This window comes from Leptodactylus fuscus, chromosome 4, assembly GCF_031893055.1.
Source record: "Leptodactylus fuscus isolate aLepFus1 chromosome 4, aLepFus1.hap2, whole genome shotgun sequence".
Lineage (NCBI taxonomy): Eukaryota > Metazoa > Chordata > Amphibia > Anura > Leptodactylidae > Leptodactylus > Leptodactylus fuscus.
Window position 1 is genome coordinate 158,595,977 of NC_134268.1, and position 19,067 is coordinate 158,615,043.

General features: G+C 46.7%; 1 protein-coding gene across 3 annotated transcripts in view; it reads left to right on the forward strand.

The window, feature by feature from the left end:
- The window catches only part of TRAK1 (trafficking kinesin protein 1), a 146,157-nt gene that overhangs the window by 42,228 nt on the left and 84,862 nt on the right, over positions 1-19,067 (forward strand). Inside the window, exons 1-2 of one of the 3 annotated variants that reach the window (XM_075271241.1) lie at positions 109-179; positions 16,459-16,653. In XM_075271241.1, coding sequence (XP_075127342.1) covers positions 176-179; positions 16,459-16,653 — 199 coding nt within the window. In that variant the 5' untranslated portion in view covers positions 109-175. Of the gene's footprint in view, positions 1-108; positions 180-16,458; positions 16,654-19,067 lie in introns of those variants that run through there. The other 2 variants (XM_075271243.1, XM_075271246.1) reach the window with 2 other exon arrangements.

Sequence of the window (19,067 nt, forward strand, 5' to 3'; positions counted from 1 at the left end):
GCTATGTTTAGTCAGTAAAATTCATCGCCTCATGTGACAGGCGCCCGCTGTACCAACAGCAGCGCTCGCATGTGTTGTGCTTAGACAGACAGTAGGCATGACAGCTGGAGGGAAAATGTGACCGTCTGAAGGAGAGACAGGAGAGGTCAGAGCCGAGACTTACTCCACACACAAAATGAGTAAGTAAAAAGCCCCTAATGGCTGCTCGGGATGAGGAGGTGCTACCAAGATCAAAGTAAACACCACATCTTAAAGTCAAGTCCACTATTATTTAGTGTTTCTTAATGGTAGATTATTACATTTAGTTTTTACTGTTACAATATGGTTTCTATATTGCATCAGGCTGCCATTGTTTTCTCACAGGAGATTTCAGGTATTGAGTGTTTATGGCCATAAATGTTTGATAGAAACCCTCTCCTGTTGGGACAACATGGGGTTCACAGTCTCTATTGATGAATGCAGTACCTCAGATGGAAATACATATGTGTTAGAGGCAGGGGCATGGCTATAGGGGGTGCAGATGCTACTAGGCCCTAGATCCCCAACAAACAAAATATACAGCTCTTCTGAATGGCACAAGGTAAGCAAATTTTGCATTAGGGCCCTGGAGCTTCAAGCTACCAGAATTTTTAAAAAATTTCCAAAAAAAGTTACTGCTTGCAGGATTTCTTTATCTGGACACTGGAAAGCACCTTAATAGATCCCGTTATTAGACAGTGGGATCTTTGGGTTGCTGGTGATAAATATATGGCTCTTCTGTTCTGCTCCTATAACTGATTATTATGCACGATCCATTATAATTCTCATTTTATTAGAGCTGTTGTGTGTTGTAGTTATGTAATAATTATATGGTGGAAAGAGTAGCCACGGGTGCTGGGTGTATTCAGTGGACAGGCACATCACATGTCATATAATGATGGTGACGGAGTTGTATTTTTCCACATCTCTGTATAGGGCTGCATATTGCTCATCAACTTCATATCTGTCAATATACAAAGCTACTATTCTGCTACATTTTTGTAAGTGTTGTGTAACCGAATCCTACAACTCCTCACTGTGTCTGTCTCGATTCATTGCCAAGAATGATTTTACAGATGCTTAACAAGGTTCTCTTATTCATTCCTAATAGCTAGAGATGAGCGAACACTAAAATGTTCGAGGTTCGAAATTCGATTCGAACAGCCGCTCAATGTTCGTGTGTTCGAACGGGTTTCGAACCCCATTATAGTCTATGGGGAACAGATACTCGTTAAGGGGGAAACCCAAATCCGTGTCTGGAGGGTCACCAAGTCCACTATGACACCCCAGGAAATGATGCCAACACCTCTGGAATCACACTGGGACAGCAGGGGAAGCATGTCTGGGGGCATCTAACACACCAAAGACCCTCTATTACCCCAACATCACAGCCTAACAACTACACACTTTACACACTCAATACCACCTCTCTGACAGTAGGAAAACACCTTGAAACATGTGTATTTGGCACTTGCAGTGAGGAGAGCTTGTCACCAGCAGTGAATTTGGCCCTTGTAGTAAGTTGAGGTTGGCACCAACATTTGTTTTGAAAATCAGGGTGGATTGAGCCTCTAACCAGCAGAGTTTGGGCAAATTCATGGTGGAGGGAGCCTCTAAAAACCCCAGTTTGGACCAATTCATGGTGGAGGGAGACTCTAAAAACCCCAGTTTGGACCAATTCATGGTGGAGGGAGCCTCTAAAAACCCCAGTTTGGACCAATTCATGGTGGAGGGAGCCTCTAACCAGCCCAGTTTGGGCAAATTCATGGTGGAGGGAGCCTCTAACCAGCCCAGTTTGGACCAATTAATGGTGGAGGGAGCCTCTAACCAGCCCAGTTTGGACCAATTAATGGTGGAGGGAGCCTCTAACCACCCCAGTTTGGACCAATTCATGGTGGAGGGAGCCTCTAACCAGCCCAGTTTGGACCAATTCATGGTGGAGGGAGCCTCTAAAAAACCCAGTTTGGACCAATTCATGGTGGAGGGAGCCTCTAAACAGCCCAGTTTGGGCAAATTCATGGTGGAGGGAGCCTCTAACCACCCCAGTTTGGACCAATTCATGGTGGAGGGAGCCTCTAAACAGCCAAGTTTGGACCAATTCATGGTGAAGGGAGCCTCTAAAAACCCGTTTGGACCAATTCATGGTGGAGGGAGCCTCTAACCAGCCCAGTTTGGGCAAATTCATGGTGGAGGGAGCCTCTAAACAGCCCAGTTTGGGCAAATTCATGGTGGAGGGAGCCTCTAACCAGCCCAGTTTGGACCAATTCATGGTGGAGGGAGCCTCTAACCAGCCCAGTTTGGGCAAATTCATGGTGGAGGGAGCCTCTAAACAGCCCAGTTTGGGCAAATTCATGGTGGAGGGAGCCTCTAACCAGCCCAGTTTGGACCAATTCATGGTGGAGGGAGCCTCTAACCAGCCCAGTTTGGGCAAATTCATGGTGGAGGGAGCCTCTAAACAGCCCAGTTTGGGCAAATTCATGGTGGAGGGAGCCTCTAACCAGCCCAGTTTGGACCAATTAATGGTGGAGGGAGCCTCTAAACAGCCAAGTTTTGGGAAATTCATGGTGGAGGGAGCCTCTAACCAGCCCAGTTTGGACCAATTCATGGTGGAGGGAGCCTCTAACCAGCCCAGTTTGGACCAATTCATGGTGGAGGGAGCCTCTAAACAGCCCAGTTTGGGCAAATTCATGGTGGAGGGAGCCTCTAAAAAACCCAGTTTGGACCAATTCATGGTGGAGGGAGCCTCTAATTAGCCCAGTTTGGACCAATTAATTGTGGAGGGAGCCTCTAACCAGCCCAGTTTGGACCAATTAATGGTGGAGGGAGCCTCTAACCACCCCAGTTTGGGCAAATTCATGGTGGAGGGAGCCTCTAACCAGCCCAGTTTGGACCAATTAATGGTGGAGGGAGCCTCTAAACAGCCAAGTTTTGGGAAATTCATGGTGGAGGGAGCCTCTAACCAGCCCAGTTTGGACCAATTCATGGTGGAGGGAGCCTCTAAACAGCCCAGTTTGGGCAAATTCATGGTGGAGGGAGCCTCTAACCAGCCAAGTTTGGACCAATTCATGGTGAAGGGAGCCTCTAAAAACCCGTTTGGACCAATTCATGGTGGAGGGAGCCTCTAACCAGCCCAGTTTGGGCAAATTCATGGTGGAGGGAGCCTCTAAACAGCCCAGTTTGGGCAAATTCATGGTGGAGGGAGCCTCTAACCAGCCCAGTTTGGACCAATTCATGGTGGAGGGAGCCTCTAACCAGCCCAGTTTGGGCAAATTCATGGTGGAGGGAGCCTCTAAACAGCCCAGTTTGGGCAAATTCATGGTGGAGGGAGCCTCTAACCAGCCCAGTTTGGACCAATTAATGGTGGAGGGAGCCTCTAACCAGCCCAGTTTGGGCAAATTCATGGTGGAGGGAGCCTCTAAACAGCCCAGTTTGGGCAAATTCATGGTGGAGGGAGCCTCTAACCAGCCCAGTTTGGACCAATTCATGGTGGAGGGAGCCTCTAACCAGCCCAGTTTGGGCAAATTCATGGTGGAGGGAGCCTCTAAACAGCCCAGTTTGGGCAAATTCATGGTGGAGGGAGCCTCTAACCAGCCCAGTTTGGACCAATTAATGGTGGAGGGAGCCTCTAAACAGCCAAGTTTTGGGAAATTCATGGTGGAGGGAGCCTCTAACCAGCCCAGTTTGGACCAATTCATGGTGGAGGGAGCCTCTAAACAGCCCAGTTTGGGCAAATTCATGGTGGAGGGAGCCTCTAAACAGCCAAGTTTGGACCAATTCATGGTGGAGGGAGCCTCTAACCAGCCCAGTTTGGACCAATTCATGGTGGAGGGAGCCTCTAACCAGCCCAGTTTGGGCAAATTCATGGTGGAGGGAGCCTCTAAACAGCCCAGTTTGGGCAAATTCATGGTGGAGGGAGCCTCTAACCAGCCCAGTTTGGACCAATTAATGGTGGAGGGAGCCTCTAAACAGCCAAGTTTTGGGAAATTCATGGTGGAGGGAGCCTCTAACCAGCCCAGTTTGGACCAATTCATGGTGGAGGGAGCCTCTAACCAGCCCAGTTTGGACCAATTCATGGTGGAGGGAGCCTCTAAACAGCCCAGTTTGGGCAAATTCATGGTGGAGGGAGCCTCTAAAAAACCCAGTTTGGACCAATTCATGGTGGAGGGAGCCTCTAATTAGCCCAGTTTGGACCAATTAATTGTGGAGGGAGCCTCTAACCAGCCCAGTTTGGACCAATTAATGGTGGAGGGAGCCTCTAACCACCCCAGTTTGGGCAAATTCATGGTGGAGGGAGCCTCTAACCAGCCCAGTTTGGACCAATTAATGGTGGAGGGAGCCTCTAAACAGCCAAGTTTTGGGAAATTCATGGTGGAGGGAGCCTCTAACCAGCCCGGTTTGGACCAATTCATGGTGGAGGGAGCCTCTAAACAGCCCAGTTTGGGCAAATTCATGGTGGAGGGAGCCTCTAAAAAACCCAGTTTGGACCAATTCATGGTGGAGGGAGCCTCTAATTAGCCCAGTTTGGACCAATTAATTGTGGAGGGAGCCTCTAACCAGCCCAGTTTGGACCAATTCATGGTGGAGGGAGCCTCTAACCAGCCCAGTTTGGGCAAATTCATGGTGGAGGGAGCCTCTAAACAGCCCAGTTTGGGCAAATTCATGGTGGAGGGAGCCTCTAACCAGCCCAGTTTGGACCAATTAATGGTGGAGGGAGCCTCTAAACAGCCAAGTTTTGGGAAATTCATGGTGGAGGGAGCCTCTAACCAGCCCAGTTTGGACCAATTCATGGTGGAGGGAGCCTCTAAACAGCCCAGTTTGGGCAAATTCATGGTGGAGGGAGCCTCTAAACAGCCAAGTTTGGACCAATTCATGGTGAAGGGAGCCTCTAAAAACCCGTTTGGACCAATTCATGGTGGAGGGAGCCTCTAACCAGCCCAGTTTGGGCAAATTCATGGTGGAGGGAGCCTCTAAACAGCCCAGTTTGGGCAAATTCATGGTGGAGGGAGCCTCTAACCAGCCCAGTTTGGACCAATTCATGGTGGAGGGAGCCTCTAACCAGCCCAGTTTGGGCAAATTCATGGTGGAGGGAGCCTCTAAACAGCCCAGTTTGGGCAAATTCATGGTGGAGGGAGCCTCTAACCAGCCCAGTTTGGACCAATTAATGGTGGAGGGAGCCTCTAAACAGCCAAGTTTTGGGAAATTCATGGTGGAGGGAGCCTCTAACCAGCCCAGTTTGGACCAATTCATGGTGGAGGGAGCCTCTAACCAGCCCAGTTTGGACCAATTCATGGTGGAGGGAGCCTCTAAACAGCCCAGTTTGGGCAAATTCATGGTGGAGGGAGCCTCTAAAAAACCCAGTTTGGACCAATTCATGGTGGAGGGAGCCTCTAATTAGCCCAGTTTGGACCAATTAATTGTGGAGGGAGCCTCTAACCAGCCCAGTTTGGACCAATTAATGGTGGAGGGAGCCTCTAACCACCCCAGTTTGGGCAAATTCATGGTGGAGGGAGCCTCTAACCAGCCCAGTTTGGACCAATTAATGGTGGAGGGAGCCTCTAAACAGCCAAGTTTTGGGAAATTCATGGTGGAGGGAGCCTCTAACCAGCCCAGTTTGGACCAATTCATGGTGGAGGGAGCCTCTAAACAGCCCAGTTTGGGCAAATTCATGGTGGAGGGAGCCTCTAAAAAACCCAGTTTGGACCAATTCATGGTGGAGGGAGCCTCTAATTAGCCCAGTTTGGACCAATTAATTGTGGAGGGAGCCTCTAACCAGCCCAGTTTGGGCAAATTCATGGTGGAGGGAGCCTCTAACCAGCCCAGTTTGGACCAATTCATGGTGGAGGGAGCCTCTAACCAGCCCAGTTTGGACCAATTCATGGTGGAGGGAGCCTCTAAAAAACCCAGTTTGGACCAATTCATGGTGGAGGGAGCCTCTAAACAGCCCAGTTTGGGCAAATTCATGGTGGAAGGAGCCTCTAACCAGCAGAGTTGTGGGAAAGCAGGGTGGAGGGAGCCTCTAACCAGCAGAGTTGGTGGAAATCAGGGTGGAGGGAGCCTCTAACCAGCAGAGTTGGGGGAAATCATGTTGGAGGGAGCCTAGTATTAGCAGAATTGTGCAACGCTTATGGTGGATGAGTATGAGGATGCGGAGGAATTGGAGAGGTTGAGTACAGACATGGAGTTTCATGTTGGGGTGCTTTACACAGGTGGGCACAAAAATGAAGGCTCTATCCAGTGGTGGTTCATTTTTATCAAAGTGAGCCGGTCGGCACTCTCAGCTGACAGACGGGTGCGCTTGTCAGTGATGATGCCACCGGCTGCACTGAACACCCTCTCAGATAGGACGCTGGCGGCAGGACAGGACAGCACCTCCAAGGCATATAGGGCAAGTTCAAGCCACAGGTCCAACTTCGACACCCAATACGTGTAGGGCGCAGAGGGGTCGGAGAGGACAGGGCTGTGGTCGGAAAGGTATTCCCGCAACATGCGCCTATACTTCTCACGCCTGGTGACACTAGGACCCTCCGTGGCGGCACTTTGGCGAGGGGGTGCCATCAAGGTGTCCCAGACCTTAGACAGTGTGCCCCTCGTTTGTGTGGACCGGTGAGAACTTGGTTGCCTACTGGAGGAACTGCCCTCCCTGCCGCCAACGTCACATGCTGGAAACATCTCCATCATATTCTGCACCAATTGCCTGTGGCAAGCATTGATGCGATTGGCCCTCCCCTCTACCGGAATAAAAGACGAGATGTTGTTTTTATACCGGGGGTCAAGGATAGCAAAGATCCAGTACTGGTTGTCCTCCATGATTTTGACAATACGCTTGTCGGTTGTAAAGCACCCCAACATGAACTCAGCCATGTCTGCCACAGTGTTAGTTGGCATGACTCCTCTGGCCCCACCGGAAAGTTCAATCTCCATTTCCTCCTCATCCTCCATGTCTACCCATCCGCGCTGCAACAATGGGACGATTCGAAGTTGCCCGGAAGCCTCCTGTATCACCATCACATCATCGGACAACTCTTCTTCCTCCTCCTCCTCCTCCTCCTCCTCCATTAAACGCAGTGAAGCGGACAGATGTGTGGACCTACTCTCCAGCTGTGACGGATCGGATGCTATCCCTAACTCCTCTGTGTGATCTGAGTTATCCCTGATGTCAATCAGGGATTCTCTCAGAACACACAAGAGCGGGATTGTAAGGCTCACCATCGCATCCTCAGAGCTCACCCTCCTTGTGGACTCCTCAAAGACCCGTAGGTGTCACAAAGGTCTCTCATCCATGGCCACTCATGGATGTGAAACTGAGGCAGCTGACTTTGTGGCACCCTAGGGTTTTGTAGCTGGTATTCCATCAAAGGTCTCTGCTGCTCAACCACTCTATTCAACATCTGAAACGTTGAGTTCCAGCGTGTGGGGACGTCGCACAAAAGCCGGTGTTGTGGCACATGCAGGCGTTGCTGGAGAGATTTTAAGCTAGCAGCGGCTACTGTCGACTTGCGAAAGTGGGCGCACATGCGCCGCACTTTCACCAGTAGCTCTGGAACATTGGGGTAGCTCTTTAGGAAACGTTGCACCACTAGGTTGAAGACGTGGGCCAGGCATGGAACATGTTGGAGTCCGGCAAGCTCCAGAGCTGCTACCAGGTTCCGGCCGTTATCACAAACGACCATGCCTGGGCCCAGGTGCAGCGGCTCAAACCATATTGCCGTCTCATCGAGGAGGGCATCCCTCACCTCGGAGGCAGTGTGCTGTCTGTCCCCCAAGCTGATCAGCTTCAGCACAGCCTGCTGACGTCTACCAACGCCAGTGCTGCAACGTTTCCAACTCGTAGCTGGGGTCAATCTAACAGCGGAGGAGGAGGCGGTGGCGGAGGAGGAGGCGGTGGCGGAGGAGGAGGCGGTAGAGGAGGAGGAGGAGGGGGGTGTTCTTCTCGTGTCCCTGCCAGGAATGTTAGGCGGGGAGACGAGGTACACCGGGCCAGTTTGGGAAGCAGTCCCAGCCTCAACTACATTCACCCAGTGTGCCGTCAGTGAAATGTAGCGTCCCTGTCCGCATGCACTTGTCCACGCGTCGGTGGTCAAGTGGACCTTTGTGCAAAGCGCGGAACTAAGGGCCCGCCTGATGTTGAGTGACACGTGCTGGTGCAAGGCGGGGACGGCACACCGGGAGAAGTAGTGACGGCTAGGGACGGCATAGCGAGGTGCCGCAGTTGCCATCAGGTCCAGGAAGGCGGGAGTTTCAACAAGCCGGAACGCCAACATCTCCTGGGCCAGCAGTTTAGCGATGTTGGCGTTCAAGGCTTGCGCGTGTGGGTGGTTAGCAGTGTATTTCTGCCGCCGCTCCAATGTCTGAGAGATGGTGGGTTGTTGTAAAGAAACGCCTGATGGTGCCTTTGATGGTGCAGGAGAAGGAGATAAGACAGGACCAGGGGAGGATGAGGTAGAAGTCAACAAAGTGGCGGAGGCAGATGAAGTGGTGTCCTGGCTCGTCCTCTGGAGTGCATCGCCAGCACAGTCAGCAGTGGCAGAGGCAGAGGCAGTGGCAGTGGCGTGAACGGCAGGCGGCCTTTGTCCTGCCGTTGCTGCCTGCCACTGATTCCAGTGCTTGGATTCCAAATGACGGCGCATTGAAGTGGTGGACAGGTTGCTCTTCTCAGAGCCCCTAATCAATTTCGAGAGGCAAATTGTGCAGACAACACTATATCTGTCCTCGGCGCATTCCTTGAAAAAACTCCACACCTTCGAGAAACGTGCCCTCGAGGTGGGAGTTTTTCGGGGCTGGGTACGAACTGGAACATCTTGGGAGATTCCGGGTGTGGCCTGGCTTCGCCTAAGCTGCTGACCTCTGCCTCTGCCTCTAGCTACCCTTTTTGGTGCTGCACCTGCCTCAACATCCACACTACTTTCCCCGCTTGACATCCCCCCCTGTCCAGGTCGGGTCAGTGTCCTCATCATCCACCACTTCCTCTTCCAACTCCTGTCTCATCTCCTCCTCCCGCACAATGCGCCGGTCAACTGGATGCCCTGACGGCAACTGCGTCACATCATCGTCGATGAGGGTGGGTTGCTGGTCATCCACCACCAAATCGAACGGAGATGGAGGAGACTCTAGTGTTTGAGCATCTGGACACAGATGCTCCTCTGTTAGGTTCGTGGAATCGTGACGTGGAGAGGCAGGTTGAGGGACAATGAAAGGAGCGGAGAACAGCTCTGGGGAGCAGGGACAGTTTGGGTTATTGTTCTGTAAAGCTTCGGAATTTTGGGAGGAAGGAAGACAAGACTGTTGGGTAATAGGAGGAGAGGAGGCAGAGTCTGACTGGCTGCTGGACAATGTGCTGTAAGCGTTCTCTGACAGCCATTGCAAGACCTGTTCCTGGTTCTCGGGCCTACTAAGGTTTGTACCCTGCAGTTTAGTTAATGTGGCAAGCAACCCTGGCACTGTGGAGTGGCGCAATGCTTGCTGCCCCACAGGAGTAGGCACGGGACGCCCTGTGGCTTCACTGCTACCTTGCTCCCCAGAACCATTCCCCCGACCTCGCCCACGGCCTCGTCCACGTCCCTTTCCGGGAGCCTTGCGCATTTTGAATTCCTAGTTAGAAATTGGCACTGTATACCAGTAGTAAAAATTGTGGGTGCACGTAACCCCAATATATTCTTTGAATTCCCAGTCAGAAACTGGCACTATATGGCAGTAGCAAGAAATGAGGGTATTTGTATTCCCAATATACTCTTTGAATTCCCAGTCAGACAATGGCACTGTATACCAGTAGTAAAAATTGTGGGTGCACGTAACCCCAATATATTCTTTGAATTCCCAGTCAGAAACTGGCACTATATGGCAGTAGCAAGAAATGAGGGTATTTGTATTCCCAATATACTCTTTGAATTCCCAGTCAGACAATGGCACTGTATACCAGTAGTAAAAATTGTGGGTGCACGTAACCCCAATATATTCTTTGAATTCCCAGTCAGAAACTGGCACTATATGGCAGTAGCAAGAAATGAGGGTATTTGTATTCCCAATATACTCTTTGAATTCCCAGTCAGACAATGGCACTGTATACCAGTAGTAAAAATTGTGGGTGCACGTAACCCCAATATATTCTTTGAATTCCCAGTCAGAAACTGGCACTATATGGCAGTAGCAAGAAATGAGGGTATTTGTATTCCCAATATACTCTTTGAATTCCCAGTCAGACAATGGCACTGTATACCAGTAGTAAAAATTGTGGGTGCACGTAACCCCAATATATTCTTTGAATTACCAGTCAGAAACTGGCACTATATGGCAGTAGCAAGAAATGAGGGTATTTGTATTCCCAATATACTCTTTGAATTCCCAGTCAGACAATGGCACTGTATACCAGTAGTAAAAATTGTGGGTGCACGTAACCCCAATATATTCTTTGAATTCCCAGTCAGAAACTGGCACTATATGGCAGTAGCAAGAAATGAGGGTATTTGTATTCCCAATATACTCTTTGAATTCCCAGTCAGACAATGGCACTGTATACCAGTAGTAAAAATTGTGGGTGCACGTAACCCCAATATATTCTTTGAATTCCCAGTCAGAAACTGGCACTATATGGCAGTAGCAAGAAATGAGGGTATTTGTATTCCCAATATACTCTTTGAATTCCCAGTCAGACAATGGCACTGTATACCAGTAGTAAAAATTGTGGGTGCACGTAACCCCAATATATTCTTTGAATTCCCAGTCAGAAACTGGCACTATATGGCAGTAGCAAGAAATGAGGGTATTTGTATTCCCAATATACTCTTTGAATTCCCAGTCAGACAATGGCACTGTATACCAGTAGTAAAAATTGTGGGTGCACGTAACCCCAATATATTCTTTGAATTCCCAGTCAGAAACTGGCACTATATGGCAGTAGCAAGAAATGAGGGTATTTGTATTCCCAATATACTCTTTGAATTCCCAGTCAGACAATGGCACTGTATACCAGTAGTAAAAATTGTGGGTGCACGTAACCCCAATATATTCTTTGAATTCCCAGTCAGAAACTGGCACTATATGGCAGTAGCAAGAAATGAGGGTATTTGTATTCCCAATATACTCTTTGAATTCCCAGTCAGACAATGGCACTGTATACCAGTAGTAAAAATTGTGGGTGCACGTAACCCCAATATATTCTTTGAATTACCAGTCAGAAACTGGCACTATATGGCAGTAGCAAGAAATGAGGGTATTTATAACCCCAATATATTCTTTGAATTCCCAGTCAGACAATGGCACTGTATACCAGTAGTAAAAATTGTGGGTGCACGTAACCCCAATATATTCTTTGAATTCCCAGTCAGAAACTGGCACTATATGGCAGTAGCAAGAAATGAGGGTATTTGTATTCCCAATATACTCTTTGAATTCCCAGTCAGACAATGGCACTGTATACCAGTAGTAAAAATTGTGGGTGCACGTAACCCCAATATATTCTTTGAATTCCCAGTCAGAAACTGGCACTATATGGCAGTAGCAAGAAATGAGGGTATTTGTATTCCCAATATACTCTTTGAATTCCCAGTCAGACAATGGCACTGTATACCAGTAGTAAAAATTGTGGGTGCACGTAACCCCAATATATTCTTTGAATTCCCAGTCAGAAACTGGCACTATATGGCAGTAGCAAGAAATGAGGGTATTTGTATTCCCAATATACTCTTTGAATTCCCAGTCAGACAATGGCACTGTATACCAGTAGTAAAAATTGTGGGTGCACGTAACCCCAATATATTCTTTGAATTCCCAGCCAGAAACTGGCACTATATGGCAGTAGCAAGAAATGAGGGTATTTATAACCCCAATATATTCTTTGAATTCCCAGTCAGACAATGGCACTGTATACCAGTAGTAAAAATTGTGGGTGCACGTAACCCCAATATATTCTTTGAATTACCAGTCAGAAACTGGCACTATATGGCAGTAGCAAGAAATGAGGGTATTTATAACCCCAATATATTCTTTGAATTCCCAGTCAGACAATGGCACTGTATACCAGTAGTAAAAATTGTGGGTGCACGTAACCCCAATATATTCTTTGAATTCCCAGTCAGAAACTGGCACTATATGGCAGTAGCAAGAAATGAGGGTATTTGTATTCCCAATATACTCTTTGAATTCCCAGTCAGACAATGGCACTGTATACCAGTAGTAAAAATTGTGGGTGCACGTAACCCCAATATATTCTTTGAATTCCCAGTCAGAAACTGGCACTATATGGCAGTAGCAAGAAATGAGGGTATTTGTATTCCCAATATACTCTTTGAATTCCCAGTCAGACAATGGCACTGTATACCAGTAGTAAAAATTGTGGGTGCACGTAACCCCAATATATTCTTTGAATTACCAGTCAGAAACTGGCACTATATGGCAGTAGCAAGAAATGAGGGTATTTGTATTCCCAATATACTCTTTGAATTCCCAGTCAGACAATGGCACTGTATACCAGTAGTAAAAATTGTGGGTGCACGTAACCCCAATATATTCTTTGAATTCCCAGTCAGAAACTGGCACTATATGGCAGTAGCAAGAAATGAGGGTATTTGTATTCCCAATATACTCTTTGAATTCCCAGTCAGACAATGGCACTGTATACCAGTAGTAAAAATTGTGGGTGCACGTAACCCCAATATATTCTTTGAATTCCCAGTCAGAAACTGGCACTATATGGCAGTAGCAAGAAATGAGGGTATTTGTATTCCCAATATACTCTTTGAATTCCCAGTCAGACAATGGCACTGTATACCAGTAGTAAAAATTGTGGGTGCACGTAACCCCAATATATTCTTTGAATTCCCAGTCAGAAACTGGCACTATATGGCAGTAGCAAGAAATGAGGGTATTTGTATTCCCAATATACTCTTTGAATTCCCAGTCAGACAATGGCACTGTATACCAGTAGTAAAAATTGTGGGTGCACGTAACCCCAATATATTCTTTGAATTACCAGTCAGAAACTGGCACTATATGGCAGTAGCAAGAAATGAGGGTATTTATAACCCCAATATATTCTTTGAATTCCCAGTCAGACAATGGCACTGTATACCAGTAGTAAAAATTGTGGGTGCACGTAACCCCAATATATTCTTTGAATTCCCAGTCAGAAACTGGCACTATATGGCAGTAGCAAGAAATGAGGGTATTTGTATTCCCAATATACTCTTTGAATTCCCAGTCAGACAATGGCACTGTATACCAGTAGTAAAAATTGTGGGTGCACGTAACCCCAATATATTCTTTGAATTCCCAGTCAGACACTGGCACTATATGGCAGTAGCAAGAAATGAGGGTATTTGTATTCCCAATATATTCTTTGAATTCCCAGTCAGACAATGGCACTGTATACCAGTAGTAAAAATTGTGGGTGCACGTAACCCCAATATATTCTTTGAATTACCAGTCAGAAACTGGCACTATATGGCAGTAGCAAGAAATGAGGGTATTTGTATTCCCAATATATTCTTTGAATTCCCAGTCAGACAATGGCACTGTATACCAGTAGTAAAAATTGTGGGTGTATATAGCCCCAATTCTATTGCTAGGGGACTTGCAGGGTATTTCTGGGGTGAAGGTGGGGGGGCACACCGTTGGAACGGGTATCGGGGTATATATCGGGTATACGGGAATACACTGACAGTGTATTCCATTCAGGATCCTGGGAAAGCTGGGTTGCGGCGATTGAGCCCGTCAGTGCCACGTTACACTGACAAGCTTCTCCCTGGAATTTAGCTCTTACAAGAGCTGTTGGTTGTCTTCTCCTTCCTATCCTAGCCTGTCCCTGCCTACCCAGAATCTAAGCCCTAGCTAGCTGGACGGAAACCTCCGTCCTCGGTGAATTGCAAGCTCAGAATGACGCGAAGCTGGGCGTCGCTGTTCTTTTAAATTAGAGGTCACATGTTTTCGGCAGCCAATGGGTTTTGCCTACTTTTTTCAACGTCACCGGTGTCGTAGTTCCTGTCCCACCTACCCTGCGCTGTTATTGGAGCAAAAAAGGCGCCAGGGAAGGTGGGAGGGGAATCGAGTAATGGCGCACTTTACCACGCGGTGTTCGATTCGATTCGAACATGCCGAACAGCCTAATATCCGATCGAACATGAGTTCGATAGAACACTGTTCGCTCATCTCTACTAATAGCTTCTATCTGAAACACCTGAAGGTTACGCTTTCAGCTTGACTTGTGTTTCAAGTATGAGAATATTTATTACCTCTGGTGGTCAGAAAATTCTTTTATTCATTGTTGGGTTTTTCAGTTATAATCCAGATTTGTGCCTCATACTGTACAATAAAATTTTTCCATGTCTGTTAAAGGGAATCTGACACACAAACCCAGCACATCACGCAATTGTGCACGTATGTTAGGGTCACCCAAATCAAACCGTGTTTTCCCATTGTGAATCAGTGCCTCCGTTGCCTTGTTGTGGCCATTTCTCATAATATGCAAATTAGCTGTTTGGAGCAACGAGGGCGTTACTGTTGCTCCAAAAGTTAAGTAGCAACATCTTTGTTTGTTAAAAGAGCTCATTTGCATAATGACAAAATGACCATAAATCAGGAACAGAGGAAAATGCCGTCTGATTCATATGACCCTGTTTAATTGCGGGGTTAAGTTCTGGGATAGACTCCCTTTACAAACCATACTTTTCTTGTTATGCATGTACTGTTAACTATATTAATTCACATTTTACTGTAAATCATAGTAACTAGCTAACGTTTCTGTTTCTGATGTGCCTGTTTAACATCATTAGTAGAGATGAGCGAACAGTGAAACGTTCAATTCGAGTAGCCGCTCAATACTTGACTGTTCGATCGAACATCGAACCCCATTATAGTCTATGGGGAATAAATACTCGTTTAGGGGGAAACCACTATTCAACTCAGGAGGGTCACCAAGTCCACTATGATACCCCAGGAAATGATGCCAACACCCTGGAATGCAACTGGGACAGCAGGGGAAGCATGCCTGGGGGGTATCTAACATGCCCAAGTCACTGTATTACGTCGGGATCCCTGTCAGCTTGTGATATGCAGGAGCTGGCTTTTTCCCATAGGAATGCATTGACCAGCGTTGATTGGCCAAATGCCATACAGAGTACAGCTTTCGGCCAATCAACACTGGTTCTGCCAGAAGTTTGTATGTGAGGAGTCGGAGTCTAATATCAGACCAGATGGGAGACTGCTGTGGACCGATCTTAGACTCCGCCTCCTCTGGCAGAACCAGCGTTGATTCGCTGAACGCTGTACTCTGTATGGCATTCGGCCAATCAACGCTGGTCAATGCATTCCTATGCCAAGATGTAGCAGTGCTGGCCGTGCGCTTAGCTTGTCTACACCGGAGATGCAGCCAAACTGAGCGCATGGCCAGCACTGCTACACCGGAGATGTGAACCTGGCTGCACACTCAGCTCTGCTGCATCAGAGATGTAGCAGAGATGTGTGCGCTGAACCCTGCGGAACACTTTGCTCTGCTGCATCATAGATGTAGCAGAGCTGTGTGCGCTGAACCCTGCTGCACACTCAACTCTGCTGCTTCTCCGGTTTAGCAGTGCTGAGCGCACGGCCAGCACTGCTGCAACTCGGCATAGGAATGCATTTACCAGCGTTGATTGGCCGAATGCCATACAGAGTACAGCATTCGGAAGAGGTGAAGTCCAAGCAATAGTGTGTATGGCGCTCAAACAGCTGAGCGTACACAAGGACTAAAATTGTATATCTGAAGGAAAGAAACCAAGACTACGATGTGTGATAGGAATGCAGTAAAACTTCCATAAACATTAAAGAAGATCTTTCATCAGATTGGGCACAGGCAGTTTTATATACTGCTGGAAAGCTGACAGTGCAGTGAATTCAGCGCACTGTCGACTTTCCCGATCTGTGCCCGGTGTAAAGCGCTATCGGTCCCGTTACCGTAGCGCTTTAGTGTCAGAAGGGCGTTTCTGACACTTAGCCAGGAACGTCCTTCTGCCCAGCAGCGCCTATCGCGCTGTGCTGTAGAGCGGGGAGGAACGCCCCCTCCCTCTGCTCACACAGCTTGTCCATAGACAAGTGTTATCAGGAGGGGAGGGGGTGTTCCTCCCTGCTCACACAGTACAGCGTGATAGGCGCTGCTGGGCAGAAGGACGTCCCTGGCTAAGTGTCAGAAACGCCCTTCTGACTGTAAAGCGCTACTTTACCGGGACCGATAGCGCTTTACACCGGGCACAGATCGGGAAAGCCGACAGCTTTCCAGCAGTATATAGAACTGCCTGTGCCCAATCTGATGAAAGGTCCTCTTTAAATCAATGTTCATGCAATTTGTTTTTGTTTTTTCACGTTTTGACCATCCTGTGTAGACCCCATTTTCCCATTTCCTGACTTTTCACCTTCTATAACTTTACCAGGTAATGTTTTGTAACAATCTCATACCTTTTTATTTTCTTGATACAGATGTGTGCAATAGTACTGACCTTCCGGAAGTTGAAATCATCAGTCTGCTGGAAGAGCAGCTGCCTCATTACAAGTTAAGAGCTGACACCATCTATGGCTATGACCACGACGACTGGCTCCAAACCCCACTCATCTCTCCTGATGCTAACATTGACCTGACTACTGAACAGATTGAAGAGACCTTGAAATATTTCCGTGAGTACTTGCATATTGTTCGAGAATTTTTGTGGTCAAAAAATTAATATTATGCAATAGGTTGTAAAGAAGTCAAATTTCTGGTCTGTATATTGTATATTATAATATTTATACTTCGCATTTCATAGACTTGAATAAATCCAATGCCATAATATTCAATAATGTTTTACTTATATTAAAGGAGATATGTTATGAAGAGTATGTATATTTTGTCAATAGGACAGGATAGTTGCTGACCATCAGGGGTTTGACTGGCACTTTCAGTGAATGGCAGCGGGGATGCATCTTGTCCTACGTTCAGCCTGGCTGCATTCATAATGAGGGTAAAGGAACCCTCATTCTCAGTATTGGAGGGGTCTCCATATTCAGATCAGCTGTTTATCCTCTATACAGCCACCTCTGTAATTTTTTGGTGTGAAGACATTTCAACAAACCATTACTGAGTAATCTAATAAAAGAGGAACTCTTTTTGGATGGGCAGCTGTTTTAGCATAGAGATAGATGGCATTCAGAGAGATTAAAATGGTCTCTTTTGTAACATCTTTGACTTGGGGCTCAGACACTTTGGAAAGCTAGTTTGTATGTTTGCATCATCTCTATATAGCTAGCTTAATCCCTAAGATGTTTAGCGGTGTTGCAGATACTTGGCTTTTCTTGTTCGGTGCTGATTGATTCTTGCTCCTTTCTCTCCATTCACATGGAAAGCTATTTTCAGAATTCTGCTTCTTGCTACTCTGAAACTAGGTTATCTCCACTACACAGATCACTTTCTTGTCATCATTTTAGCTGTAGCTACACACTGTACCGTGTTGACACAATTGTGACAGACTAAAACACTTAGCTTTTGAATGTCATTGGAGGAATAAAATATGCAAAATAAAACAAAAGATTTGTTGGTTATTTCTTACAAAGTGATGGATTAGGGTCTGAATGATCCTAAGAAATAAAAAACTACAGCGCAGGCCCAGTGTAGTATCCACTTCACTGGAACCCTGGTCACCTGCTGTGCAGGTAACTTCAGCATGATCCTGTTTAAGTGAATGGGTCCTTGTAGTTTCCTGTACAGTTTGGTGTCCTGGAAGCATTGCTGTGAAATACCCACTATGGTGCCTATACAGCGCTTTTCTCTCAATTTTTTTCACCCTTTTCGGGCGGAAACCACTATAATGGGGTCCACTAGTTTCTGTGGGTAACCGCTTTTTAAATTGGATTAGTATTCATGTCAGTGGGACATCTCAAGATAGCTGACAATATATGACAACTCTTTGGGCGTCTAGAGAAAGTCCATAGGTGAGGAGTACAAGATAAATGTTGGAATTTTAATTATACTAAAATTGTAATCTGCCATAATCTCCAATACCTAATTTACATATTTGTTAGGATCCCCCTCTATATATTAAAGCTGGGGAAGTGCTCACTGCACCTTTTGTGTATTCCAATAATGTGGTTCTGCACTAATATTTATCATAGTGCTTAATCTCTATATTGTAAAAGAAGATATGTGTATGTATGTATGTGTGTGTGTGTGTGTGTGTATATATATATATATATATATATATATATATATATATATATATATATATATATATATGCGAATCCTGCTCCTTGCCGGCATTGATGTGTGGTACTGTTGTACACCCTATATTGATTTAATTTAATGTTCCTTTAAAATATAGTTCTCCTTCCCTTCTCTTTCTTTCAGAGCTTTCCAGCAGATTTTATATGACAGGATAAATAATGCTGCATGCAAGTCCCCAAATTTTCCTGTAAAAATGTTTGTCATTGACCTGCCGGCCCTCATTACACTATAAATCAGTGGGATCTCAGGGCTGTTTTCACAACACAAGTGTAAAGTTTAAGACACACCAATTTCTCTCGGTTAGCCCAGGAGAAGAGACCATTATAGTTCAGGTTATGAATTGCTGCCGATGTCTTTTATTGTTTCCAAAACTCAGTATGCTTACTGTACACAAAGCCTTTGCCTATGACAGTGTCTGTCGACTATCCCGGTAGCTTGTGCTGAAGTCAAGCTCACTTTACTATTTAATCCCTAGCTCTGCAGTTTGTCTGTTGTACTTGGTGACTGTAGACTTTGGCCTGTCTCTTGAGTAAATTGTATATGTACATAGTTTATTTGCTTGTCTGTTGCTGTATGCAGTCTATTGTTGCTAAATAGAGATGAGCGAACAGTGTTCTATCGAACACATGTTCGATCGGATATCAGGGTGTTCGATGTGTTCGATTCGAATCGAACATCACGTGGCAAACTCCAAAAAAATTCGATTCCCCTCCCACCTTCCCTGGCGCTTTTTTTGCACCAATAACAGCGCAGGGGAGGTGGGACAGGAACTACAACACCGGAGGCATCGAAAAAAATCGGAAAAAGTCATTGGCTGCCGAAATCAGGTGACCTC